Raw genomic sequence first — 27,831 nt, forward strand, 5'->3', positions numbered from 1 at the left:
CCTCCCCCCATATTGTATTCAAGTCGGCACCCCTGGCACCAAGCGCCACCAAGAGCCCAAAGTGCAAGCAGAGTCTTATCCTGAATTTTAGCACTCTGCCCAACAGTGCTAAGCTCAGAGATACCTGTAAGCCTCGGGCTGCTATTTGAGAGTAGAAGGCAACATGTGCACATATTCCTACTCCAGACAAATTTATTGAAAGATATAATGAAGTTCATTTATGAATCACCGGAATACCAAATCTTGTAACAATATAGACTATGTATGTTATTTTCTCTTACAGAATTCCTTTTGATTATTTCTCTCATACACAAGTACAGGAGAGACATCTTTCTATAATACTTTGGTTGATTGCCTATTCTGTTCTTTCACCAATGAAAATGAAATGAAATAAAATTAAGAATAGGTGTGTCCCCTCTTATCAGCTGTGAGAGGAGCAGGAAGAGGAGATACAGGCAGCATGTATGTCAGAGTGTGTGTGAGCAAACAAGCAAGGGGTGGCAAGGTGAAACATTCACCTCTTGTGGTCATGGCAGACAGAAGTGGGTTAGGAGGAGCTGCTTCTCATAGTGCTCAGCCCTAGGAAGATGCAGAGGTCACCTGGCTAAGAGGAGGGAAAGGCCTCAGAATGCAGCAAGCCGGAAGTTTGCACAACTGCTTACTAAAATGAAATGAAGAGGTGGGGGAAGAGATGTTGCCAAAAGAGAACCGGGGCCTAGGACGCCCTCTAAGAAACATAGGAGTGCTCCCAAAAATGCACTAATGCCTGGATGTAATTACTTTGTGCTGCTCTGGGCAAACACATTTAATCAATAAAATAGAAATCTCAGTAGAAGCAGCCCCCCATCATTAAAAAGCATAGAATCATAGAATCATAGAGTTGGAAGAGACCACAAGGGCCATCCAGTCCAACCCCCTGCCAAGCAGGAAACACCATCAAAGCATTCTTGACATATGGCTGTCAAGCCTCTGCTTAAAGACCTCCAAAGAAGGAGACTCCACCACACTCCTTGGTAGCAAATCCCACTGCCGAACAGCTTTTACTGTCAGGAAGTTCTTCCTAATGTTTAGGTGGAATCTTCTTTCTTGAAGTTTGAATCCATTGCTCCGTGTCCGCTTCTCTGGAGCAGCAGAAAACAATCTTTCTCCCTCCTCCATATGACATCCTTTCATAGATTTGAACATGGCTATCATATCACCCCTTAACCTTCTCTTCTCCAGGCTAAACATACCCAGTTCCCTAAGCCGTTCCTCATAAGGCATCGTTTCCAGGCCTTTGACCATTTTGGTTGCCCTCCTCTGGACACGTTCCAGCTTGTCAGTATCCTTCTTGAACTGTGGTGCCCAGAACTCGGCACAGTACTCCAGGTGAGGTCTGACCAGAGCAGAATACAGTGGTACTATTACTTCTCTAGATCTAGATGCTATACTCCTATTGATGCAGCCCAGAATTGCATTGGCTTTTTTAGCTGCTGCATCATCACACTGTTGACTCATGTCAAGTTTGTGGTCTACCAAGACTCCTAGGTCCTTTTCACATGTACTGCTCTCAAGCCAGGTGTCACCCATCCTGTATTTGTGCCTTTCATTTTTTTTTGCCCAAGTGTAGTACCTTACATTTCTCCTTGTTAAAATTCATCTTGTTTGCTTTGGCCCAGCTGTCTAATCTGTTAAGGTCATTTTGAAGTGTGAACCTGTCCTCTGGGGTATTAGCCACCCCTCCCAATTTGGTGTCGTCTGCAAACTTGCCCAGGATGCCCTCAAGCCCATCATCCAAGTCATTGATAAAGATGTTGAATAAGACTGGGCCCAAGACAGCAACTGTTTCAATAGTGAAGCATAAGACAATATGAAGTTGAATATACAACATCACTAAAAAGTATACAGCCACATCTAAAACCCTGAGGATTCAAAGGTTCACTTTTAAAACATCGGACAATAATGACCACAAAGTTGGCACCAGGGGAGCCTTTCTAGGGAAGGCATTTCAGAACCAGGCTGACACCATCTATGAGACCCTCTATCCAGGAGCACTGGAAGAGAGCCTCTGATGGTGATTTTGGGGTCCAGGTAAGTACACCTGGGAGGAGGTGATCCTTGAGGTAAGCTGCTCCCAGGCCATTTAAGGAGTAGACAATAAATCACTAGTGCAATATAGTGAAATGGTCCACAAGCCCTTTAAGAGTCTTGATACCCTATGTGGAACTTTCTGTGGTCTTTTCAAAGTTACCCCACCTATAACTCACTGCAGTTAGTCTAACAGGAAGATCATGGATAATGGACACAAGACTACCTCCAGCCCGGTAAGGTTATAGTGTATCAGATTAAGCTGATAAAAATTCATTTGCCTGGATGATTCATTTAAGCAAACAATGGGTGAAATGGACAGTTCAGCAATTTGTTTCAGTGCTTACCTTCAAGCAGCAGTTAGTTTCAGCAGTTAGCTTTGGTAGTTGGATTTTCCAGTTTTGCGTGTTCAGACCCAGAGACCTCGCAGCTAAATAAATTGACACTTGACTCAAATTTCAGTTCGGTTTTTGGCAGAATTTAGGCCATGACTTTATCGATTACAGAAAGTGAGTGGTTGCATAGGCTCTGGTTCGACTAGCTCACTGCACTCTTGCAGGCAGCGCTGACCCGGGTCCCCAGCATAGGTCAACCAAGGTGAACACCCAGATAGGTGAAAAGCCAGGAACAGACTATGTTCGCCACCCAGATGTCCCCCTGGACTCAGGCACGGGCACAACCCACTCTCAGGGGTTGACCAAACCATTTGAGTCCCTGGATTCCTTTAACGGAATACCTTTCACATGGGGATGGCGAGAGCGTTCTCCCATCCCTATCACCTGAACCAGTGCCTATCCACCACACAAGCACCCGCGCTTGCCGCCAACCACTCACATCTGTAACTAATCCCTTAACTCCGCTGACACAGAGGTCAGCCACAAATCATTCCCAATCACACTCACACCTTCATTAGCAAAAATATGTAGAAGATAAAGAAATAATAGAGTGTATTCTTTTTAGAAACAGCAGTGTGAAATTCATCTAGTCCCGCCCCATGCAATGCATGATGTAGGGCTCAAACCCATGACCTTGAGATTAAAAGTCTCATGCTCTCCTCTACGCCAGGCATGTACAACATGTCAATCATGAGCCCCCAGTTGACCCCGGGGTTGTTTCTGGTCAATCAGCTCTTACTGTCAGGAAGTTCTTCCTAATGTTTAGGTGGAATCTTCTTTCTTGAAGTTTGAATCCATTGCTCCGTGTCCGCCTCTGTGGAGCAGCAGAAAACAATATTTCTCCCTCCTCCATATGACATCCTTTCATATATTTGAACATGGCTATCATATCACCCCTTAACCTTCTCTTCTCCAGGCTAAACATACGCAGCTCCCTAAGCCGTTCCTCATAAGGCATTGTTTCCAGGCCTTTGACCATTTTGGTTGCCCTCTTCTGGACACGTTCCAGCTTAGCAGTATCAGTATTTTTTTTTGCCCAAGTGTAGTACTTTACATTTCTCCCTGTTAAAATTCATCTTGTTTGCTTTGGCCCAGTTGTCTAATCAGTTAAGGTCATTCTGAAGTGTGATCCTGTCCTCTGGGGTGTTAGCCACCCCTCCCAATTTGGTGTCATCTGCAGCTGAGGGTGAAATTCTGCAGTTCTGGTATTCTGTGGACATATCTACACCACAAAGTTATATCAGATTTCTACCAAGTGAACTGTCAGGCTGAGGACCCGCATGTGGCTCCAGAGTGACAGTTTGCCCAACCCTGTTCTAAAGCAAGATGTACGGTCCTGGTCTTTGGCCTTGAAAGGATGTCCTCACCCTTCTGCTAGGTCTCTCCACTCCCCCTGGGAAATGGCTTCTGCTTGTGCAGGAACTTTGTAGAAGCCACTGGTAATAGAGGTGAGGAAAGCACAGGACCAGGAAGACTTCATAGCCTTCTCCATCTGCTCTGCTCTGTGATGGATCAGTGGAGCATGGGAGTTGCGTTGCTCAGGACAGAGAGTTCCTACATTTCCTTGTCCTGAACCCTTTAAATTCCCTGTTCACAGTCATGTCTCTTCACTCAGTTTATGGACTCTCTCCTTCTGCCTGCAGGGTTGCAAGTCTATGAAACAGAATTGGAGGGAGTTTGCATAGGAGAGACATTTTAGCAAGGGCAAAGGGTAGGTAAGAAATGCACATTTTAGTTAGTTTTTTCAATAATATTTTTATTAGTTTTCATTTACAATCCAATAATAGCTTCATTATAACAATACCATTTTATAATACAATTATTAATATCAATCCTTCAAATATCGAATTATATAATTTAGGTAAAGTAGCCTCCCATGTGCTAGAATTGATGGCTTGTTTATTTGCTTTATTTCTGAATTCCAAAATCTTATTAATTTTCATTGAATTCCAGTCATAATAATAATAATTCCCTTATACAACAACTGCAATATTAATAATTTCTATTCTCTTCTTGTTGACACATTAAATGATTTATAAAAGTACAAGTGAGGAACTCAAACTGTAAGATATTATATTATTTTATTACTGTATTATCTTTCTGTTTGGGGTGGGACAAATGTTTAGTCAGGGTGGGTAGTAGTGGGCTGTAGCATAACTGTTTCTTGTTTTGTTTCTACTTTTATTATTTTGTTAAGTTATTGTATAGTTTGTATTTGCTTTTTAAGGGGAAAGGGTCAGGGCTGCCTGGGATGGGTTTCCCTCTAGGGGGAAACACAAGATTCAGGAAGATTTTGAGCAGAGGACAGAGAACCACAATTTCTGGGGAATAAATTGTCAAGGCTGCTATTCTTCCATTCAGTTTTTTTGCAGCTCGATCTGGTGCAGTCCACCTTCCATGGATCTCTCTACCAGTGCTGTGGTCTTCCTGTACCTCACCTACCACCTCTGTGAGGCAGGAGATCGGAAGTATAATTCAGTCCTCACGGTGCCCAATGGCGGGAAGTGGGGAGAATGGGGAAAAATTGAATTCTGTCCTTCAGGATATGCATCAGGATTCCTAGTGAAGGTAAAGGCTTCTCTATATCTTCTTTTTGATACCCTGATCCCAAGGAATAGTCTCTCTCTCTCTCTCTCTCTCTCTCTCTCTCTCTCTCTCTCTCTCTCTATATATATATATATAGTTGATTGCCATCTTTCTTTCTGAACCAATTCCTGTATATTGCTGCCTGCAAGGTGCTTTGAAGTGTTTTTTTTTTTTAAATAATTTTTATTAATTTTTTAGAAAAAGAAAACACATACAAAATATACAACATAAACTCTGTCCCTTCATTTTCCCTCCACCCACAAGCCCACCTCTGCCACCAGTGAGACCCATGGGTATTGGGGAACAAAGGGGTCCATTTTAAGCTGGGTTTGACCTCCCCCCTCCTTCCTCCCCCCTCATCCCCCCCCCTGCCACTGAGAGGACAAAGGCGGAGGATCTCTGGGGATTGGCTTATCCCCCAGCTATTTCTTCACTGTACTGGAAAAAAGAAAAACAAGGGAAAAAAAAATATATAAAAAGGGGGGGAAAAAGGAAATAAAAAAAAGGAAAAAGGAAAAATATTAATGGCTTCCACGACTCTCCTCCTCCTGGATTTCCCAACCTCTTTACATAGTTATGGCGGGTTTTCTAATCCAATTCAGAATCTTATTCTTATAATATTAACACAATCCTCCTCCTTCTTCATGCTGTCCCCCTCTGAGCCCCCCCCCTGCCACTGGGGTAGCCCGAGGAGTCCAGCAGTCAAAAGGTTCCATTTTTGTGTCTGGGTTTCCCTCCACCCTTCCCTCTCCCCTCAAGGCACCTCCTGCCACTGGGTACCAAGAGTAAGAAGGGGGAGACAGGCAGTTTTCCACCCAAACACCTCCTGATCACCAAAATTATTCAAAAACAAACTCTAAGCATATTTCCTCAGCCATTCTTTTTACTCCCTCCAGAAAGCTCTTAACCTTAAACTATAAAAATCTCTCCTCCCCCCCCCCAATGTCCCTCCTCCCAATTGGATCAGCATATCCTTTAGCAGGCCAAGATTCCGACACCGTTGTTCATAAACCAAAAAAAGTACCTTAAACTAAAATTTTTACCCCACACCAATTCTTTCCCACATCCACTTCCAGACCTCTGCTCCTCCCTCTTTCTGCCTTTCCCTCCCTTCACTAACACCATTCAACATTTCAGTCTCTCCAGGATTTTCACTTCCATCAATCTTCTCTTCACTTTGCTTCTCCTTGTCGGCCTCATCTCTTTGTTCTGATCTTTGTTTTTCATCATCCAACACATATTTTTTATGGTCTGAATCAGTCTCCAAATTGTCCTCAAATTGTTGCTCCTCACACACAATCTCATAATCAAAATTATCCTCTAAATCTTGCTCTTGCACCTCATTCTCCTTTTCTGTTGGATTGAAGCATTGCCTTTCCTTGTAGATATCTTCCCATGTTTGTAGATAGCCCAGCACAGCCTCCTGGAAAGCTCGAGAGAATTTTGTTTTCATAGTTCACTTAACCACAGGCAGACCAGAGATAAGGGCAGAAGGGTACTGGAAAATTCCTCTCTAAAACGTTGTCGGCTCCATCTTGGCTGTTCTTATCCTTTGTCTTTAACCTCATCAGATTTCAAATTTACAGTCCACTTAAATCCTTTTAAAACCTTTTGAATCAATTTTTCCAATTCACAGGAATAAAATCGTCTTTCTTAGTCCTTTAACAATTTGACAGCTTTTGACAGCTGTCAAAGCGTCCTCCCCCTTGTTGCTGCTGAGCCTCAAGGGGCAACGACACCGGGGGCTGGGGAGGTTTGGAAAAGTCTTTCTTTCTCTCGGGTCCGCAATCTTGAAAGAAGTTTTCCCTTTTCGGCTTGGGAATATTTAATGCGCCTCCCGATTGTCCATTTGGAAGAGATCGGCTTCCGTTACTTTAGAATCTCTTCCTATCTTCAAATTTAAAATTTTTAAGATCCGAATGGAGATTTGACTTACTTTGAAGAAGTCTTTTATTTCCTTGGAAGAATCCGCCGCTTGCAGGCTGAGGACTCGGAGCTTCACTTCAAGGAGGTAAGATGAAACCCAAAAATGGCTCCCGCGACTCCACTCCGCTGGCTCTCGATTGCTCTACTGAGCTCTCGGGCAGCAGAGGATTCGCGTCCGGAGCAAACAGCTGGGCACTATGTCACCGGGACTCTCTACCCGGTGTTTTTTCGGGGAATCCGCTCGCTCTGCGGACTTCCCCCCCCTCCACGAAGCCAGGGACTTCGGAGCACGAAGTCCCTGCGTCCAACTTCACCAGCGCGACGAATCGGAAGCCTGGTGCTTTGAAGTGTTGACTGCCATGCTTAAAGATTTAATAGCTCTAAAAAGTCTCCATGCCACTTTGTCTATCCACACTGGAGAGGCTTAGAGTGAATTGGATTTTACATAAAAGAAAATTACCATGAATCTGGATGGACTGGCGGAAAAAAGGGACAAGGATACAGACATGTTTGGAGTGCAATGAGCTGGCAATATTGTGGTCAGGTTTATCTCCCTGAAAGGTGAGCGCCCTATTGGCAAATACAGACTAAACTGTTAGTGTGGAAGCAACCTTGATAAGTTCTGGTGCTTTCTAGGTGGGTTGCCATTCTTCCAGATTTTCCCTGATGTATCCAGGATTTCAACAACTTTCCCCCAAAAGCTCAACAACATTTTCGTGTCCAGATTTCACTTCTTGAAATAATATGGCAACCCTAACTTCATAAACTGGAGGAAACCTGCTGTTGAATATGAAGACATGAGAGAGGGATGGAGGGTGCCTTAGCCAGTCATTATCAAGATCAATTTTTTCTTATTAAATTTGCTTACTTCGGGCCATTGGACTGGTTGCACCACAAAGCTACTGTCTTTTGATGCAGCTGGAAATGTAAACCTTAATCCATAACCAGTAATACTTGTACACAAGTAGGGGCCTGTAATTATGAACAGATAACTGCTAATTCAGGTTGCAAGCTAGTAGTTTGGAAAATTCAGACTGCAGACGCAGTCTGAATGTGAGTGTTGTCAGAGTCCTAGTTCAGTTAACTACAATAACAACCCCCCTTTTGTAACATAAAACAATATCTTTTTTCTGTTTTGTTTTCTACATGGGTACTATTTCCTGTTTCTTCGGCTTTGTGTCTGGTCTTACTCTGTACACTTGTAATTTTGTACTTCTTATTTTTCAATAAAGAATATAAAACAGAGTCCCAGCTTGCAAAAACAGCTTTATTGCAGTCTCTTTCTCTGTTTTCCACCAGTATGCTGTACCACAAGGTTTTGATGGTGATGACACCGGCCTCAATGGCATCCGTCTCCTTTGTAGTAGTGGTGAAGTTATACAATCTAGCGTCGGAATGTAAGCATCTTCTTGATTTTTCTCTTTGTTGCTTGGAAAGTGATGGTGTGAGGGGCTGGCTGAAATCTATTATGCTTCAGCACCAGGGCAGGAATATGTCAGGGTCTATCAGCCTCATTCTCAGCTCTCGGAGTCTAAAGATACCAACTCTAGGTTGCCTTCTGAATTTTAGAGGGACCCAAGCCCCACATAACAAAGAGGAAAGAGACTGCAACAACCGAGTACAAAGGTCAGGAAAAGCAGAGTTTCTTCCTGAGGACCACACATCCCAAGGAAAGAGAGAGCAAGAGGAAACCATCATCTATCCTGAGAGTGGGGAACCTCAAGTCCAGGGGTCAAATGTGGTCCCCTAACTTCTCTGTCTGGTCCTCATGAATATCTGTGACTGTTAGGGGTCAGGACCTCAGGCAGGAAGGAGAGGCAGGCTGAGCAAAAAAGCTGTATGAAAAGGCCAAGACCTACCTTTACCAGTGGCTGTGCATTCCTGAGAGAAAGTAGGCACAATACTGAAGCTCTCCTACCTGCCAGAGGAACTGGCCTAAAAGATCAATGCCTCCACTCAACAGCTGTTTAGCAGAGACCTTGATCCTGTGGGGTGCAGGTGCTGCTTTGCCAGTGGCTTTCTTGCAGGAGAGTCACTACCACTTACAGAGCTGGTTACATCATAGACAATTAAATGAACAGTTTAAGGAAGACAGTAAGAAAGGTTTTAGTTATACAGTTTCAAACTTTCAAAAAGAGATAGTCAAGAGTGATACGAAATTACTTTAAAAAAATTTATAATCTCCTACTTTATGGGGAAACGTTAGATGAAGTATGTTTCCGAGCACATTTCAAAGTGTTGGTGCTGACCTTTAAAGCCCTAAACGGCCTTGGTCCAGTATACCTGAAGGAGCATCTCCACCTCCATCGCTCTGCCCGGACACTGAGGTCCAGTGCCGAGGGCCTTCTGATGGTTCCCTCGCTGCCAGAAGTCAAGTTACAGGGAACCAGGCAGAGGGCTTTTTGGTAAGTGGCACCCACCCTCCCACCAGATGTCAAAGAGAAAAACAACTACCAAACTTTTAGAAGACATCTGCTGCCAAGGAGTGTGTTGGAGTCTCCTTCTTTGAAGGTCTTTAAGCAGAGGCTTGACAGCCATCTGTCAGGAATGCTTTGATGGTGTTTCCTGCTGGGCAGGGGGTTGGACTGGTCTCTTCCAACTCTATGATTCTATGATTAATCTTTTTGGATGCAGAGAAGGTCTTTGATAACATATCCTGGGAATTTATTAATGGATATTGGACAATTGTGTATAAGAGGAATTATAGCGATATATTCTAATCGAAAAGCAAAATTAATAGTAAATAATGTAGTAACAGAAAATATTGAGATTACGAAAGGTACAAGACAGGGATGTCCATTGTCACCATTGTTATCCATCTCGGTTCTGGAAGTCTTCCTAAAGACCAGACACCCCCAAACTGCGGCCCTCCAGATGTTCTGGCCTACAACTCCCATGATCCCTAGCTAACAGGACCAGTGGTCAGGGATGATGGGAATTGTAGTCCAAACATCTGGAGCGCCGGAGTTTGGGGATGCCTGCTAAGGACTATAAGGGAAAATGAGAAAATAAAAGGAATTTCAGTGGGCAGAAAAGAGTATAAAGCCTTTGCAGACGACTTGGTATTGACAGTGGAAGACCCATTATGCAGTATTAATGAGGTATTAGAAGAAATTGAACAATTCGGACAAGTTGCAGGTTTTAAATTAAACAAAAAGAAAACTAAAATGTTGGCTAAAAATGTGAAACAAGATTTGGTGGATAGGTTGCAACAACAGACTGGTATAGAAATAGTCAAAAAAGTAAAGTATTTCGGAATTTGGTTAACGTCAAAGAATAGAGATTTATTTCAGAACAATAATACACAGGTGTGGAATGGAATAAAGAGAGATCTGGAAGTATGGGGAAGGATGAAACTATCCCTATGGGGTAGGATATCGGCTATTAAAATGAATGAGCTACCAAAAATGTTATTTTTATTTCAATCAATTCCAATAATCAAGGGGGCAGCGATATTTAAGGAATGGCAAAAAATGATTTCAAGATTTATCTGGTAGGGGAAGAAACCAAGAATTCAATTTAAATTATTAACAGATATTAAAGAAAAAGGGGGCTTTGCCTTGCCAGACTTGAAAATATACTATGAAGCATCATGCATTTGTTAGTTAAAGGAATGGATATTGTTAAAAAATACAGATTTGTTGGACTTAGAAGGTTTTGATAATAGGTTTGGTTGGCACGGATATTTATGGTATAATAAAACAAAGGTTCATAAAGGATTTGGCAACCATACATTCTGAAGATCTCTATTCGAAGTTTGGGATAGGTATAAAAGCCTATTAGAAGGTAAAACACCTTGGTAGTTATTACCCTTGGAAGTTATGAGTGTGAAAAAGATAAATATGAGTGAAAAATGGGTTACATGTGAAAAACTGATAAAAGAGGAAGGAAAAAAATGGAAAATGAAATTGTATGAAGACGTTAAGGAGTACGTAAATGATTGGTTGCACTATCACCAAGTCACTGAAATGTTCAAAGAGAATTTAAAAGAATTGGATTTGATCATAATAAATTAAAATTTGAAATTGAAATACTTAGTAATAGTTGTAAAATATTGTCCAAAATGTATAAAATGCTGTTGGAATGGCACTTGAAAGATGAAGAAGTAAATTTGGTCATGATACATTGGGCCAAAGATTTTGGATATAATATACTGTTAGAGGATTGGGAGAAATTGTGAAAAGGAGTAAAATTTACTGCTTGTAATGTTTGAAAATGATGTATAGTATATAACACCAGTGAAATTAGCCAAAATGTATAAAACAGGTAATAAATGTTGGAAATGTAAGGAAAAAGAAGGAACGTTTTGTCATATGTGGTGGGAATGTAAGAAAGTGAAAAACTTCTGGAAAATGATATATAATGAGATGAAAAAGATGTTAAGATATACATTCATTAAAAAAAACCCCAGCTTTTCTACTTGGTATTGTAGGAGAGGATATTAGAAGACAAGATTTAAAAAAACTGTTTTTGTATGTGAAACAAGAAGAATTACCGAAGATAGAAGAATGGCAGACGAAGTTAATGGACTACACAAAATTGGACAAGATGACAGGGAGAATTCAAAACCGGCGGGACCAATTGGTTATTGTTTATTAAAAGTAATAGTGAATTAGGGGACACAAGGATAAGTTAGGAGGATTGTAAATCTTTAGACGGTTTGATGGAAGTACAAAAAAAAATATCGTACTGTATAAGATATGAATGAATGTTAAAGGATGTCTCCAATTTCGAATTTCCAGAGAGGCAGACATTACCATATTGTCTTTTTGATTTTTTGCAGTTGGGGAGGGTGGGGAGAGGTTAGGAAATGCCCCCGCAAGGCCTACCTGGTTGCCTTCTCTCTGAGAGTGGAACCCGACAAAGGGAAACTACGTGATGATACAGCAGCCAGCAACATCGACTTCAACTGTGGAGATGGGACTAGACTGGAGGGCGACGGATTTGATATCGGTGAATACGGCCCGTGGAGCAAGCGCTGCCCCGCTGGTGCCATCTGCGGGATCCAAACAAAGGTGGAGGGTTTAGTTGCAGGTGATAACACAGGACTTAATGATGTCAAGTTCTTCTGCTGCGACTGAATCACCTGGGCTTCATCCTGCTACAACACAGCTGCCTGTGTTCCAATGGTTTGTTGGCATGAAACTTAACCAACAATAAATCTTAACAAAAGAGTTGTGTGTACCTTTTGGAGCTTTGTCCCTTCCTGATCTCAATTCTTTAATCCTGCATGAATTGGTTTTGGATAGGAGGCCAATGCAATGTCAAAGAGGGTACCATCCTAGAGCCGTAGTGTGATATCTTTAGTTCATTGATCTAACCAGGCCCACCCGTCTCTCAATTTGTCCCATGAGGTTGCTTTGAACAAACCACACCCACTTGCGAATCACCAGCCATCTCAGGCACAGAGATCTCTCATGACTGATCTAAGAACCATGCGGTGAGATTTGAGGATTTGAAGGAATCTTAGCACCAAGCATAGCAGCCAACTCCTAGGGGCCGTGGTCCTTTGCCTCCCCCATAAACTATTTGAGGGGGTCATGCCTCCACCCCCCCACTTGATGGGCATTGCCATTCAAATGGCGTGCATCATGTGATCAATTATGTGGGGTGGAGCTTACCTGCCTCCCCCCATATTGTATTCAAGTCGGCACCCCTGGCACCAAGCACCACCAAGAGCCCAAAGTGCAATATTTTCTATTTCTATTTATTTATTTATTTGGATTTTTATTCTGCTTTTGGCCCCATCCACGCATGGAAGATTGGCCACATTCCAATCTAACCCTTGGGGTGAAATTGCTTCCCTGCTCCTGTCATATAGGGATTGACAAATGGATATATTATGTTATATTCTTCTGAGTCCTGAAGCACAGCAATCAAAACTATGGTTAGAGAGCAGTGGAGCAGTGGATCCATGATCACATCTGTGGTCCCAAAGTCTCAGGTGGCCAGAATAGAAGGCTTCCCCTCTTCCGTTTGCTGCACTGGTAAACGGCTGTTGTAGACGAGTGACCCAGACTGCCACCCTCTTGGCAGAATGTGGCAGCTTTGGATCTAGTGGAATCATTGCCTGGTCTGCACCACCCCAACCTCATTCCTGTAATATCCTGGACTTCATTGTTCCTACTACTGGATACCTTTACTCCTCCAAACAGCAAATCTCAGGAGACAGGATTGCTCTTTCATTTATGATGTCACTGAGCTGGATCCATCTCGCCATTTTTCTAAGTGGAGAAGTTATTAAAAAATGGGGTTTTTAATTTTTTTAAAAAAATATCAGTTTTAAATTCAGACATTTAGAGTTTGATCAAACCTACCCAAGCACTCAGATCAAAGTATTGTGTTAGAGTGGAATGCTTAATCCAGGGATCTCATCGGGAAACCATTAATATTTTTTAAAAAAACTGAAAGAGGACAAACTGGAAGAGACACAGATGCAGAAAGGGAAAGCAACAGAGGGAGGGAGAAAGAAAGAAAGAAAGAATGAAAGAAAGAAAGAAAGAAAGAAAGAGAGAAAGAGAGAGGGGGGGGGGAAGGTACACATATTCCTACTCCAGACAAATTTATTGAAAGATGGAATGAAGGTCATTTATGAATCACTGGGATACCAAATTTTGTGACAATAAAGACTATGTATGTTATTTTCTCTTTCAGAATTCCTTTTGATTATTTCTCTCATACACAAGTACAGGAGAGACATCTTTCTATAATACTTTCGTTGATTGCCTATTCTGTTCTTTCACCAATGAAAATGAAATAAAATAAAATGAAGAATAAGTGTGTGCCTTCTTATCAGCTGTGAGAGGAGCAGGAAGAGGAGATACAGGGAACATGTACCATATTTTTTTTGCTCCATAAGAGGCACTTTTTTCCTCCTAACAAGGATGGGGAAATGCCTGTGCGTCTTATGAAGTGAAGGGTACCCGCTGCGTGCGGCTCTCGCTCAAGCAAAGCTAGAGCCATGCGCAGTGGGTACAGTACCTTTTTTAAAAAATAAATAAAACAACCTTTATTTAAAATTATTTAGAATTAGAATTATTTAGACAATGCACTCACAAACATACTAAAAAGATAATGACCATACAAACCATTTAAAATATAAAAGATATAACATTGAAAAGAAGAAGAAAAACTGAGAAAAAAATAAAAAAAATCAAACTGATAACCAAAAACAATAACGTAAATAAAACAATATTTGTAATATATCCAAATCATAATTATAACAAAGCTAACATGAAAATCTTAATCATCAGACAGAAGAAATTTTTTATAATGATGACAAATAAAAATAAGCAAATTAAATCTTCATTCAAAAAGTCATTCATGCTTAACCCACTGTTCTTTCCAAGTTCTAGTCTTGTTCACCTTAACCATTTGTTCTGTTAAAAAAAAGCGTGATTACCCTCCCCCCTGCCCTCCGCCCCTGTTGACTTCCAGTCATTCCTATATGTTGATTATAGTTCTTTCTTCTGATGCATACTTAATTCACTTTTTTCCTTTCCTCTAATTTCCTTGCCCTTCATACCTCTGCCACAAGATTCGCTTATCCTACCCTATTTTTCATATATGATTCAAAGGATTCCCAATTTTTACCCGCTTTTTCCCTTCCCAATCCTTTAGAAATCCCATTTTGAATAGCCAAATTTTTATATCCCACTAATTTCATCTGCCAATCTTTAGGCACAGTACCTAAGCGGCTCTCTGCCCGCCCGCTTTACAGCATGCCAGGAGGGCTTCTCCCAGCTCGTTGTAAAGCGGGTTGACCCCGAGCCACTTATCCACTACGCACAGCTCTCCAAGCCAGAGCCGCTCGCAGAGGGAAACCGGCTCTCGGGGGAGTAGCTGCGGTTGCCCCTGCGAGAGCCAGTGGCAGGATCAGTGCCCTAAAGGGGCTCCTTTCGGGGCGCTGATCCTGCCATCGCTTCTCGCAAGAGGAGACTTGGTAGGTGCAGAACTTCCTCCCCCCTCTCCCTCCCTCCCTCCTCCCTCCCTCCCTCCTCTTTCTTTCACTCTCTCTCACCCCTCCCTCCCTCCCCCCTCTCCTTCCTTCCTTCCTTCCTTCCTTCCTTCCTTCCTTCCTTCCTTCCTTCTCTCTATTTCTCTACCCTCCCTCCCTCCCCCTCCTCCCTTCCCTCTTTCTCTCCTCTCTCTCTCTTTCACCCCTTCCTTCCTTGTCTCTCTTTCTTTCTCTTTCTCACCCCTTCCCTCCCTCCTTCATTCCTTCTTCTGAGCCGTTGAAGGCTTGCTAGAAAAAAAGTCCCCCATGTTTGCTTCCTCTAAAAACTAGGTGTGTCTTATGGAGCGAAAAATATGTCAGAGTGTGTGTGAGCAAATTAGGGGTGATAAGGTGAAACATTCACCTCTTGTGGTCATGGCAGACAGAAGTGGGTTAGGAGGAGCTGCTTCTCATAGTGCTCAGCCCTAGGAAGATGCAGAGGTCACCTGGCTAAGAGGAGGGAAAGGCCTCAGAATGCAGCAAGCCAGAAGTTTGCACAACTGCTTACTAAAGTGAAATGAAGAGGTGGGGGAAGAGATGTTGCCAAAAGAGAACCGGGGCCTGGCGAATGCCCCACTTCATAGGCCCCTAGGGGGCCCTCTAAGAAACATAGGAGTGCTTCCTAAAATGCACTAATGGCTGGTTGTAATTACTTTGTGCTGCTCTGGGCAAACACATTTAATCAATAGAAAAGAAATCTCAATAAAGCAGCCTCCGCATTCCAGCATTAAAAAGCAACAGTTTCAATAGTGATGCATAAGACAATATAAAGATGAATATACAACATCACTAAAAAGTATACAGCCATATCTAAAACGCTGAGGATTCAAAGGTTCAGTTTTAAAACATCGGACAATAATGACCACAAAGTTGGCCTTTCCAGGGAAGGCATTTCATAACCAGGCTGACACCATCTATACAACCCTGTATCCAGGAGCACTGGAAGAGAGCCTCTGATGGTGATATTGGGGTCCAGGTAGGTACACCTGGGAGGAGGTGATCCTTGAGGTAAGCTGCTCCCAGGCCATTTAAGGACTTTAATCGTCAAGAGCAGTGCCTTGAACGGGAACCAGAAATGACTGGAAGCCAGAGTAGACATAAATCACTAGTGCAATATAGTGAAATTGTCCACAAGCCCTTTAAGAGTCTTGGTACCCTATGTGGAACTTTCTGTACTCTTTTCAAAGTCACCCCACCCATAACTCACTGCAGTTAATCTAACAGGAAGTTCCTGGATAATGGACACAAGACACCTCCAGACTATCAGATTAAGCTGATAAAAATTCATTTGCCTGGATGTTTCATTTAAGCATATAATGGGTGAAATGGACAGTTCAGCAATTTGTTTCAATGCTTACCTTCAAGTAGCAGTTAGTTTCAGCAGTTAGCTTTGGTAGTTGGATTTGCCAGTTTTGCGTGTTCAGACTCAGAGACCTCCCCGCTAAATAAACTGACACTTGACTCAAATTTTAGTTTGGTTTTTATCAGAATTTAGGCCACATCTTTATTGATTACAGAAAGTGAGTGGTTGCATAGGCTCTGGTTCGACTAGCTCACTGCACTCTTGCAGGAAGCGCTGACCCAGGACACCAGCATAGGTCAGCCAAGGTGAACACCTGAAGAGGCGGGTGGAGTGGAGTGGAGACGCGAACCCAGTTCCCAAGATTACGAGTCTACCGCTCTTAACCCCTACACCCCACTGCCTCCCAGTGGTAGTAAATGTAAAGGGACCCCTGACCATTAGGTCCAGTCGTGTCTGACTCCAGTTGCGGTGCTCATCTCACATTATTGGCCGAGAGAGCCGACATATAGCTTCCAGGTCATGTAGCCAGCATGACAAAGCCACTTCTGGCCAACCAGAGCAGCACACGGAAATGTCGTTTACTCTCCCGCTGTAGCGGTTCCTATTTATCTACTTGCACTTTGACGTGCTTTCGAACTGCTAGGTTGGCAGGAGCTGGGACCAAGCAACGGGAGGTCACCCCGTCGCGGGGATTCAAACCGCCGACCTTCTGATCAGCAAGCCCTAAGCTTAACCCACACCGCCACCTGCATCCCAGTGGTACTAGCTGCCCCAATAAGGAAAGAATGAGGTGCAAGGTCACTGGCTAGCAGGCCACACACTGCTAGTGGCTTATACATTACTGCAGCAAATTGATGCCACTTTAACAGGGTCCCACCCTTGTAGATCAGGAAGGTACCATCCTCAGGTGGGCGAAGTGACAAATGTCTCTTGGCATCTTTCACTGTACAAGGGCTGGGCTTACCAGTGGCAGGCGGCCTCATCAAGGCACCTCTTCCCAACTGGTCCATTTTGGAATTTCAAATAGTGAGCACCAGCTCAGAATCAGACAGCTGAATCTCCTGCAAAAGCAAGCCCCTGCAAAAGCAATACTCCAGCGCCCCTTTCCCCACATGCAGTGCACCAAAATATTCTATTGAAAAAGCTGCCGAAAAGAGTCCTGCCTCATAAATAGACCAGCAAACTAGTGTCAACGTGCTGCGCACAGCGCATAAAATGTCAAATGTGACTAGCCTCCTACCTGGCGACTTTGGTGGCTGCAACCTGGCCCAACCCTCAAGAGCCTTGCACACCACAAACTATGCACAAGGGTCTCTGGAATGAAGGGACTTACAGAAAAAATGAAATGGCGGAAGACTGAACACGGATGGACTTCACAGTATGACCCATAAACCACAGGTGAGCCAAATACTGCAAATGCTGCGCTCTAAAGGCTTATTTTTTTTTTTAAAATAAAAAGACCACCCAGGCCTTCTTATAAGACCTCAATGTAGAAGGAGAAATAGATGCTAGTACTCCCTGAAGGACTCGCTGCTGCCAAGGTTCCAAAGCTGAACTGGGTAATAGTCCGGAAACTGCTGGGCATCGGAAGCCAGCGATCTGAAGCGCTCCATCTGAAAACGGGATAGGGCGCCAGCAATGAAATGGGCAGGAAATACAATATTAAACCCGAGGCACTGCAGCAGAAATGTGTGTAAAAGTGCAGAGACTCTACTGGAGCAGAATGACTGTTTTGCCAAAATGCTCACCATGGCCTTATTATCGGACCAGAAACAGACCCGCAGGTCTTTGAACTCCGTGGTCCAGATGTGCACTGCCACTACAATGGGGGAAAAACTCAAGAAAGGTTAAATCATGGGTAATGGCTGTACCCTGCCAGTACCCAGGCCACCCCTGAGCACACCAACGGCCACAGAAATGAAGCCCCAAACCCAAGGAACCAGCAGCGTCCGAATGGACCTGGAAATCGAATTGCAGAATCAAAGTATCCTGCCACAAGGATATGCCATTGAACTCCCTAAGGAATTCAAGCCGCATCTTGAGATCTGCCCTGACCTCGCTGGGCAACTGTACTCAATGATGGAGTACAGGGAGAGTCTGACTAAGCGTGCGCAAAAAGGGCTACCAGGGGCTACCACCATGCACGCGAAATTCAAATTCCCCAACAGGGACTGAATCTGCCGCAGAGTAACTTTTTCCCATGGCAAAAATCCATAATGATAGCCCTCTCACCGTGACCCCAATACAGACCCAGAACCACGTCTGAATCGCCATCGGAGGTCTGAGAAGACATACCAATAGAAGAGGAGGAATCGCCATCTCTGCGCCTATTGGCCCTGCGCTTGGAGCGATGACTCCTCTGCTGCTTGCTGCCAGAAGAAGGGACTCTAGGCACTGGGGGATCCTCCTCCAAAGACTGGATGCTGAGCGCCTCCCTCAAAGGACCAAATTTTAGCACAAGCATAGCAGCCAACTCCTAAAGGCCGAAGTCCCTTTGCTTCCCCCATAAACAATTTGAGGGGGTTACGCCTCCCCCCCCAAGTTGATGGGCATTGCCATTCAAATGGCGTGCATCATGTGATCAATTATGTGGGGCGGAGCTTACCTGCCTCCCCCCATATTGTATTCAAGTCGGCACCCCTGGCACCAAGCACCACCAAGAGCCCAAAGTGCAAGCAGAGTCTTATCCAGAATTTTAGCACTCTGCCCAACAGTGCTAAGCTCAGAGATAAGCCTCGGCTAATATTTCGGAGTCTGGCTTTCTGAATGTGTGTCTGCCTGACTCTTTCTCTCTCTGTGTGTGTGACTGTTGATTTTATTTATTTTCTATTTCTATTTCTTTCTTTATTTGGATTTTTATTCTGCTTTTGGCCCCATCCACCCATGGAAGATTGGCCACATTCCAATCTACTCCTTGGGGTGAAATTGCTTCCCTGCTCCTGTCATATCGGGATTGACAAATGGATATGTTATTTTCTTCTGAGTCCTGAAGCACAGCAATCAAAACTATGGTTAGAGAGCAGTGGAGTATTGGATCCATGATCACATCTGTGGTCCCAAAGGCTCAGGTGGCCAGAATAGAAGTTCTCCCCTCTTCCGTTTGCTGCACTGGTAAACGGCTGTTGTAGCTGAGTGACCCAGACTGCCACCCTCTTGGCAGAGACGCGAACCCAGTTCCCAAGATTACGAGTCTACCGCTCTTAACCCCTACACCCCACTGCCTCCCAGTGGTAGTAAATGTAAAGGGACCCCTGACCATTAGGTCCAGTCGTGACTGACTCCAGTTGCGGTGCTCATCTCACATTATTGGCCGAGAGAGCCGACATATAGCTTCCAGGTCATGTAGCCAGCATGACAAAGCCACTTCTGGCCAACCAGAGCAGCACACGGAAATGTCGTTTACTCTCCCGCTGTAGCGGTTCCTATTTATCTACTTGCACTTTGACGTGCTTTCGAACTGCTAGGTTGGCAGGAGCTGGGACCAAGCAACGGGAGGTCACCCCGTCGCGGGGATTCAAACCGCCGACCTTCTGATCAGCAAGCCCTAAGCTTAACCCACACCGCCACCTGCATCCCAGTGGTACTAGCTGCCCCAATAAGGAAAGAATGAGGTGCAAGGTCACTGGCTAGCAGGCCACACACTGCTAGTGGCTTATACATTACTGCAGCAAATTGATGCCACTTTAACAGGGTCCCACCCTTGTAGATCAGGAAGGTACCATCCTCAGGTGGGCGAAGTGACAAATGTCTCTTGGCATCTTTCACTGTACAAGGGCTGGGCTTACCAGTGGCAGGCGGCCTCATCAAGGCACCTCTTCCCAACTGGTCCATTTTGGAATTTCAAATAGTGAGCACCAGCTCAGAATCAGACAGCTGAATCTCCTGCAAAAGCAAGCCCCTGCAAAAGCAATACTCCAGCGCCCCTTTCCCCACATGCAGTGCACCAAAATATTCTATTGAAAAAGCTGCCGAAAAGAGTCCTGCCTCATAAATAGACCAGCAAACTAGTGTCAACGTGCTGCGCACAGCGCATAAAATGTCAAATGTGACTAGCCTCCTACCTGGCGACTTTGGTGGCTGCAACCTGGCCCAACCCTCAAGAGCCTTGCACACCACAAACTATGCACAAGGGTCTCTGGAATGAAGGGACTTACAGAAAAAATGAAATGGCGGAAGACTGAACACGGATGGACTTCACAGTATGACCCATAAACCACAGGTGAGCCAAATACTGCAAATGCTGCGCTCTAAAGGCTTATTTTTTTTTTTAAAATAAAAAGACCACCCAGGCCTTCTTATAAGACCTCAATGTAGAAGGAGAAATAGATGCTAGTACTCCCTGAAGGACTCGCTGCTGCCAAGGTTCCAAAGCTGAACTGGGTAATAGTCCGGAAACTGCTGGGCATCGGAAGCCAGCGATCTGAAGCGCTCCATCTGAAAACGGGATAGGGCGCCAGCAATGAAATGGGCAGGAAATACAATATTAAACCCGAGGCACTGCAGCAGAAATGTGTGTAAAAGTGCAGAGACTCTACTGGAGCAGAATGACTGTTTTGCCAAAATGCTCACCATGGCCTTATTATCGGACCAGAAACAGACCCGCAGGTCTTTGAACTCCGTGGTCCAGATGTGCACTGCCACTACAATGGGGGAAAAACTCAAGAAAGGTTAAATCATGGGTAATGGCTGTACCCTGCCAGTACCCAGGCCACCCCTGAGCACACCAACGGCCACAGAAATGAAGCCCCAAACCCAAGGAACCAGCAGCGTCCGAATGGACCTGGAAATCGAATTGCAGAATCAAAGTATCCTGCCACAAGGATATGCCATTGAACTCCCTAAGGAATTCAAGCCGCATCTTGAGATCTGCCCTGACCTCGCTGGGCAACTGTACTCAATGATGGAGTACAGGGAGAGTCTGACTAAGCGTGCGCAAAAAGGGCTACCAGGGGCTACCACCATGCACGCGAAATTCAAATTCCCCAACAGGGACTGAATCTGCCGCAGAGTAACTTTTTCCCATGGCAAAAATCCATAATGATAGCCCTCTCACCGTGACCCCAATACAGACCCAGAACCACGTCTGAATCGCCATCGGAGGTCTGAGAAGACATACCAATAGAAGAGGAGGAATCGCCATCTCTGCGCCTATTGGCCCTGCGCTTGGAGCGATGACTCCTCTGCTGCTTGCTGCCAGAAGAAGGGACTCTAGGCACTGGGGGATCCTCCTCCAAAGACTGGATGCTGAGCGCCTCCCTCAAAGGACCAAATTTTAGCACAAGCATAGCAGCCAACTCCTAAAGGCCGAAGTCCCTTTGCTTCCCCCATAAACAATTTGAGGGGGTTACGCCTCCCCCCCCAAGTTGATGGGCATTGCCATTCAAATGGCGTGCATCATGTGATCAATTATGTGGGGCGGAGCTTACCTGCCTCCCCCCATATTGTATTCAAGTCGGCACCCCTGGCACCAAGCACCACCAAGAGCCCAAAGTGCAAGCAGAGTCTTATCCAGAATTTTAGCACTCTGCCCAACAGTGCTAAGCTCAGAGATAAGCCTCGGCTAATATTTCGGAGTCTGGCTTTCTGAATGTGTGTCTGCCTGACTCTTTCTCTCTCTGTGTGTGTGACTGTTGATTTTATTTATTTTCTATTTCTATTTCTTTCTTTATTTGGATTTTTATTCTGCTTTTGGCCCCATCCACCCATGGAAGATTGGCCACATTCCAATCTACTCCTTGGGGTGAAATTGCTTCCCTGCTCCTGTCATATCGGGATTGACAAATGGATATGTTATTTTCTTCTGAGTCCTGAAGCACAGCAATCAAAACTATGGTTAGAGAGCAGTGGAGTATTGGATCCATGATCACATCTGTGGTCCCAAAGGCTCAGGTGGCCAGAATAGAAGTTCTCCCCTCTTCCGTTTGCTGCACTGGTAAACGGCTGTTGTAGCTGAGTGACCCAGACTGCCACCCTCTTGGCAGAGACGCGAACCCAGTTCCCAAGATTACGAGTCTACCGCTCTTAACCCCTACACCCCACTGCCTCCCAGTGGTAGTAAATGTAAAGGGACCCCTGACCATTAGGTCCAGTCGTGACTGACTCCAGTTGCGGTGCTCATCTCACATTATTGGCCGAGAGAGCCGACATATAGCTTCCAGGTCATGTAGCCAGCATGACAAAGCCACTTCTGGCCAACCAGAGCAGCACACGGAAATGTCGTTTACTCTCCCGCTGTAGCGGTTCCTATTTATCTACTTGCACTTTGACGTGCTTTCGAACTGCTAGGTTGGCAGGAGCTGGGACCAAGCAACGGGAGGTCACCCCGTCGCGGGGATTCAAACCGCCGACCTTCTGATCAGCAAGCCCTAAGCTTAACCCACACCGCCACCTGCATCCCAGTGGTACTAGCTGCCCCAATAAGGAAAGAATGAGGTGCAAGGTCACTGGCTAGCAGGCCACACACTGCTAGTGGCTTATACATTACTGCAGCAAATTGATGCCACTTTAACAGGGTCCCACCCTTGTAGATCAGGAAGGTACCATCCTCAGGTGGGCGAAGTGACAAATGTCTCTTGGCATCTTTCACTGTACAAGGGCTGGGCTTACCAGTGGCAGGCGGCCTCATCAAGGCACCTCTTCCCAACTGGTCCATTTTGGAATTTCAAATAGTGAGCACCAGCTCAGAATCAGACAGCTGAATCTCCTGCAAAAGCAAGCCCCTGCAAAAGCAATACTCCAGCGCCCCTTTCCCCACATGCAGTGCACCAAAATATTCTATTGAAAAAGCTGCCGAAAAGAGTCCTGCCTCATAAATAGACCAGCAAACTAGTGTCAACGTGCTGCGCACAGCGCATAAAATGTCAAATGTGACTAGCCTCCTACCTGGCGACTTTGGTGGCTGCAACCTGGCCCAACCCTCAAGAGCCTTGCACACCACAAACTATGCACAAGGGTCTCTGGAATGAAGGGACTTACAGAAAAAATGAAATGGCGGAAGACTGAACACGGATGGACTTCACAGTATGACCCATAAACCACAGGTGAGCCAAATACTGCAATTAGTGGATGGCGACTCTGTACCATCGCTTGTCAAATGCTGCGCTCTAAAGGCTTATTTTTTTAAAAAAATAAAAAGACCACCCAGGCCTTCTTATAAGACCTCAATGTAGAAGGAGAAATAGATGCTAGTACTCCCTGAAGGACTCGCTGCTGCCAAGGTTCCAAAGCTGAACTGGGTAATAGTCCGGAAACTGCTGGGCATCGGAAGCCAGCGATCTGAAGCGCTCCATCTGAAAACGGGATAGGGCGCCAGCAATGAAATGGGCAGGAAATACAATATTAAACCCGAGGCACTGCAGCAGAAATGTGTGTAAAAGTGCAGAGACTCTACTGGAGCAGAATGACTGTTTTGCCAAAATGCTCACCATGGCCTTATTATCGGACCAGAAACAGACCCGCAGGTCTTTGAACTCCGTGGTCCAGATGTGCACTGCCACTACAATGGGGGAAAAACTCAAGAAAGGTTAAATCATGGGTAATGGCTGTACCCTGCCAGTACCCAGGCCACCCCTGAGCACACCAACGGCCACAGAAATGAAGCCCCAAACCCAAGGAACCAGCAGCGTCCGAATGGACCTGGAAATCGAATTGCAGAATCAAAGTATCCTGCCACAAGGATATGCCATTGAACTCCCTAAGGAATTCAAGCCGCATCTTGAGATCTGCCCTGACCTCGCTGGGCAACTGTACTCAATGATGGAGTACAGGGAGAGTCTGACTAAGCGTGCGCAAAAAGGGCTACCAGGGGCTACCACCATGCACGCGAAATTCAAATTCCCCAACAGGGACTGAATCTGCCGCAGAGTAACTTTTTCCCATGGCAAAAATCCATAATGATAGCCCTCTCACCGTGACCCCAATACAGACCCAGAACCACGTCTGAATCGCCATCGGAGGTCTGAGAAGACATACCAATAGAAGAGGAGGAATCGCCATCTCTGCGCCTATTGGCCCTGCGCTTGGAGCGATGACTCCTCTGCTGCTTGCTGCCAGAAGAAGGGACTCTAGGCACTGGGGGATCCTCCTCCAAAGACTGGATGCTGAGCGCCTCCCTCAAAGGACCAAATTTTAGCACAAGCATAGCAGCCAACTCCTAAAGGCCGAAGTCCCTTTGCTTCCCCCATAAACAATTTGAGGGGGTTACGCCTCCCCCCCCAAGTTGATGGGCATTGCCATTCAAATGGCGTGCATCATGTGATCAATTATGTGGGGCGGAGCTTACCTGCCTCCCCCCATATTGTATTCAAGTCGGCACCCCTGGCACCAAGCACCACCAAGAGCCCAAAGTGCAAGCAGAGTCTTATCCAGAATTTTAGCACTCTGCCCAACAGTGCTAAGCTCAGAGATAAGCCTCGGCTAATATTTCGGAGTCTGGCTTTCTGAATGTGTGTCTGCCTGACTCTTTCTCTCTCTGTGTGTGTGACTGTTGATTTTATTTATTTTCTATTTCTATTTCTTTCTTTATTTGGATTTTTATTCTGCTTTTGGCCCCATCCACCCATGGAAGATTGGCCACATTCCAATCTACTCCTTGGGGTGAAATTGCTTCCCTGCTCCTGTCATATCGGGATTGACAAATGGATATGTTATTTTCTTCTGAGTCCTGAAGCACAGCAATCAAAACTATGGTTAGAGAGCAGTGGAGTATTGGATCCATGATCACATCTGTGGTCCCAAAGGCTCAGGTGGCCAGAATAGAAGTTCTCCCCTCTTCCGTTTGCTGCACTGGTAAACGGCTGTTGTAGCTGAGTGACCCAGACTGCCACCCTCTTGGCAGAGACGCGAACCCAGTTCCCAAGATTACGAGTCTACCGCTCTTAACCCCTACACCCCACTGCCTCCCAGTGGTAGTAAATGTAAAGGGACCCCTGACCATTAGGTCCAGTCGTGACTGACTCCAGTTGCGGTGCTCATCTCACATTATTGGCCGAGAGAGCCGACATATAGCTTCCAGGTCATGTAGCCAGCATGACAAAGCCACTTCTGGCCAACCAGAGCAGCACACGGAAATGTCGTTTACTCTCCCGCTGTAGCGGTTCCTATTTATCTACTTGCACTTTGACGTGCTTTCGAACTGCTAGGTTGGCAGGAGCTGGGACCAAGCAACGGGAGGTCACCCCGTCGCGGGGATTCAAACCGCCGACCTTCTGATCAGCAAGCCCTAAGCTTAACCCACACCGCCACCTGCATCCCAGTGGTACTAGCTGCCCCAATAAGGAAAGAATGAGGTGCAAGGTCACTGGCTAGCAGGCCACACACTGCTAGTGGCTTATACATTACTGCAGCAAATTGATGCCACTTTAACAGGGTCCCACCCTTGTAGATCAGGAAGGTACCATCCTCAGGTGGGCGAAGTGACAAATGTCTCTTGGCATCTTTCACTGTACAAGGGCTGGGCTTACCAGTGGCAGGCGGCCTCATCAAGGCACCTCTTCCCAACTGGTCCATTTTGGAATTTCAAATAGTGAGCACCAGCTCAGAATCAGACAGCTGAATCTCCTGCAAAAGCAAGCCCCTGCAAAAGCAATACTCCAGCGCCCCTTTCCCCACATGCAGTGCACCAAAATATTCTATTGAAAAAGCTGCCGAAAAGAGTCCTGCCTCATAAATAGACCAGCAAACTAGTGTCAACGTGCTGCGCACAGCGCATAAAATGTCAAATGTGACTAGCCTCCTACCTGGCGACTTTGGTGGCTGCAACCTGGCCCAACCCTCAAGAGCCTTGCACACCACAAACTATGCACAAGGGTCTCTGGAATGAAGGGACTTACAGAAAAAATGAAATGGCGGAAGACTGAACACGGATGGACTTCACAGTATGACCCATAAACCACAGGTGAGCCAAATACTGCAATTAGTGGATGGCGACTCTGTACCATCGCTTGTCAAATGCTGCGCTCTAAAGGCTTATTTTTTTAAAAAAATAAAAAGACCACCCAGGCCTTCTTATAAGACCTCAATGTAGAAGGAGAAATAGATGCTAGTACTCCCTGAAGGACTCGCTGCTGCCAAGGTTCCAAAGCTGAACTGGGTAATAGTCCGGAAACTGCTGGGCATCGGAAGCCAGCGATCTGAAGCGCTCCATCTGAAAACGGGATAGGGCGCCAGCAATGAAATGGGCAGGAAATACAATATTAAACCCGAGGCACTGCAGCAGAAATGTGTGTAAAAGTGCAGAGACTCTACTGGAGCAGAATGACTGTTTTGCCAAAATGCTCACCATGGCCTTATTATCGGACCAGAAACAGACCCGCAGGTCTTTGAACTCCGTGGTCCAGATGTGCACTGCCACTACAATGGGGGAAAAACTCAAGAAAGGTTAAATCATGGGTAATGGCTGTACCCTGCCAGTACCCAGGCCACCCCTGAGCACACCAACGGCCACAGAAATGAAGCCCCAAACCCAAGGAACCAGCAGCGTCCGAATGGACCTGGAAATCGAATTGCAGAATCAAAGTATCCTGCCACAAGGATATGCCATTGAACTCCCTAAGGAATTCAAGCCGCATCTTGAGATCTGCCCTGACCTCGCTGGGCAACTGTACTCAATGATGGAGTACAGGGAGAGTCTGACTAAGCGTGCGCAAAAAGGGCTACCAGGGGCTACCACCATGCACGCGAAATTCAAATTCCCCAACAGGGACTGAATCTGCCGCAGAGTAACTTTTTCCCATGGCAAAAATCCATAATGATAGCCCTCTCACCGTGACCCCAATACAGACCCAGAACCACGTCTGAATCGCCATCGGAGGTCTGAGAAGACATACCAATAGAAGAGGAGGAATCGCCATCTCTGCGCCTATTGGCCCTGCGCTTGGAGCGATGACTCCTCTGCTGCTTGCTGCCAGAAGAAGGGACTCTAGGCACTGGGGGATCCTCCTCCAAAGACTGGATGCTGAGCGCCTCCCTCAAAGGACCAAACCTGCCCAGAACTAAAAACATGTGAGGAGCTTGGCTGGGAAGAAGATCCCAACCACGTGCTGAGCAAATTAAGGCCCTGAACTCCCAGACCCCTGGGGTGCCAACTGCGAAGGAGGCAGTCTGGACCGGAAGGCCCGCTGCATCATGGCACCCATACTCCTAGTACGACCCCCTAGGGCTAGCTGGGACTGGGATCCTGGAAGGCTGCAATTGGGAGAGCAAGGCCCCAGAAGGGTCATAAGCCTCACATCTGTAGGACTATGAGCCTCACAAACAGTGGAAGACGTGGAGGGGCCGGGCTGATCATCAGGCTGCCTCCCAAATTGCTGAGCCAAAGACTCAAGCTCCGTATTAAACCTTCTCATGGCCGCAGGGTCTGAACCAATATCAGCCATGATTGCTCCCAAGCAATCCAGCGTAATCTGATGAATCGCTGGGGCCGACGTTGAACGCAATGCCTGAGACGAGCTTCTAATCACCCTTTTTGAAGGGAGAGCAGGACTGAGATTCCTCTTAATAGGCATCTCGATCAAAATGTACACATAATAATAAAAGCACTCTGGTAATCCAGATGGTGC

The 27,831-nt window shown here is 45.6% G+C and overlaps 1 protein-coding gene across 1 annotated transcript; it reads left to right on the forward strand.

The window, feature by feature from the left end:
- Positions 1–4,859: 4,859 nt before the first annotated feature.
- On the forward strand, positions 4,860–12,055 carry LOC132592038 (vitelline membrane outer layer protein 1-like). Its single transcript, XM_060274005.2, has 3 exons — positions 4,860–5,030; positions 8,274–8,371; positions 11,758–12,055. Exons 1-3 carry the CDS (start codon positions 4,860–4,862, stop codon positions 12,053–12,055), a joined length of 567 nt encoding a protein of 188 aa, XP_060129988.2.
- Positions 12,056–27,831: the final 15,776 nt, after the last annotated feature.

Source organism: Zootoca vivipara, chromosome 4 (genome assembly GCF_965207765.1).
Source record: "Zootoca vivipara chromosome 4, rZooViv2.hap1.1, whole genome shotgun sequence".
Lineage (NCBI taxonomy): Eukaryota > Metazoa > Chordata > Lepidosauria > Squamata > Lacertidae > Zootoca > Zootoca vivipara.

Coding starts and splice junctions, on each gene's coding strand:
- LOC132592038 (XM_060274005.2), top strand. CDS start 4,860: ATGGATCTCTCTACCAGTGCTGTGGTCTTCCTGTACCTCACCTACCAC. Junction 5,031..8,273: donor CATCAGGATTCCTAGTGAAG/GTAAAGGCTTCT, acceptor GTTTTCCACCAG/TATGCTGTACCACAAGGTTT. Junction 8,372..11,757: donor ATACAATCTAGCGTCGGAAT/GTAAGCATCTTC, acceptor GATTTTTTGCAG/TTGGGGAGGGTGGGGAGAGG.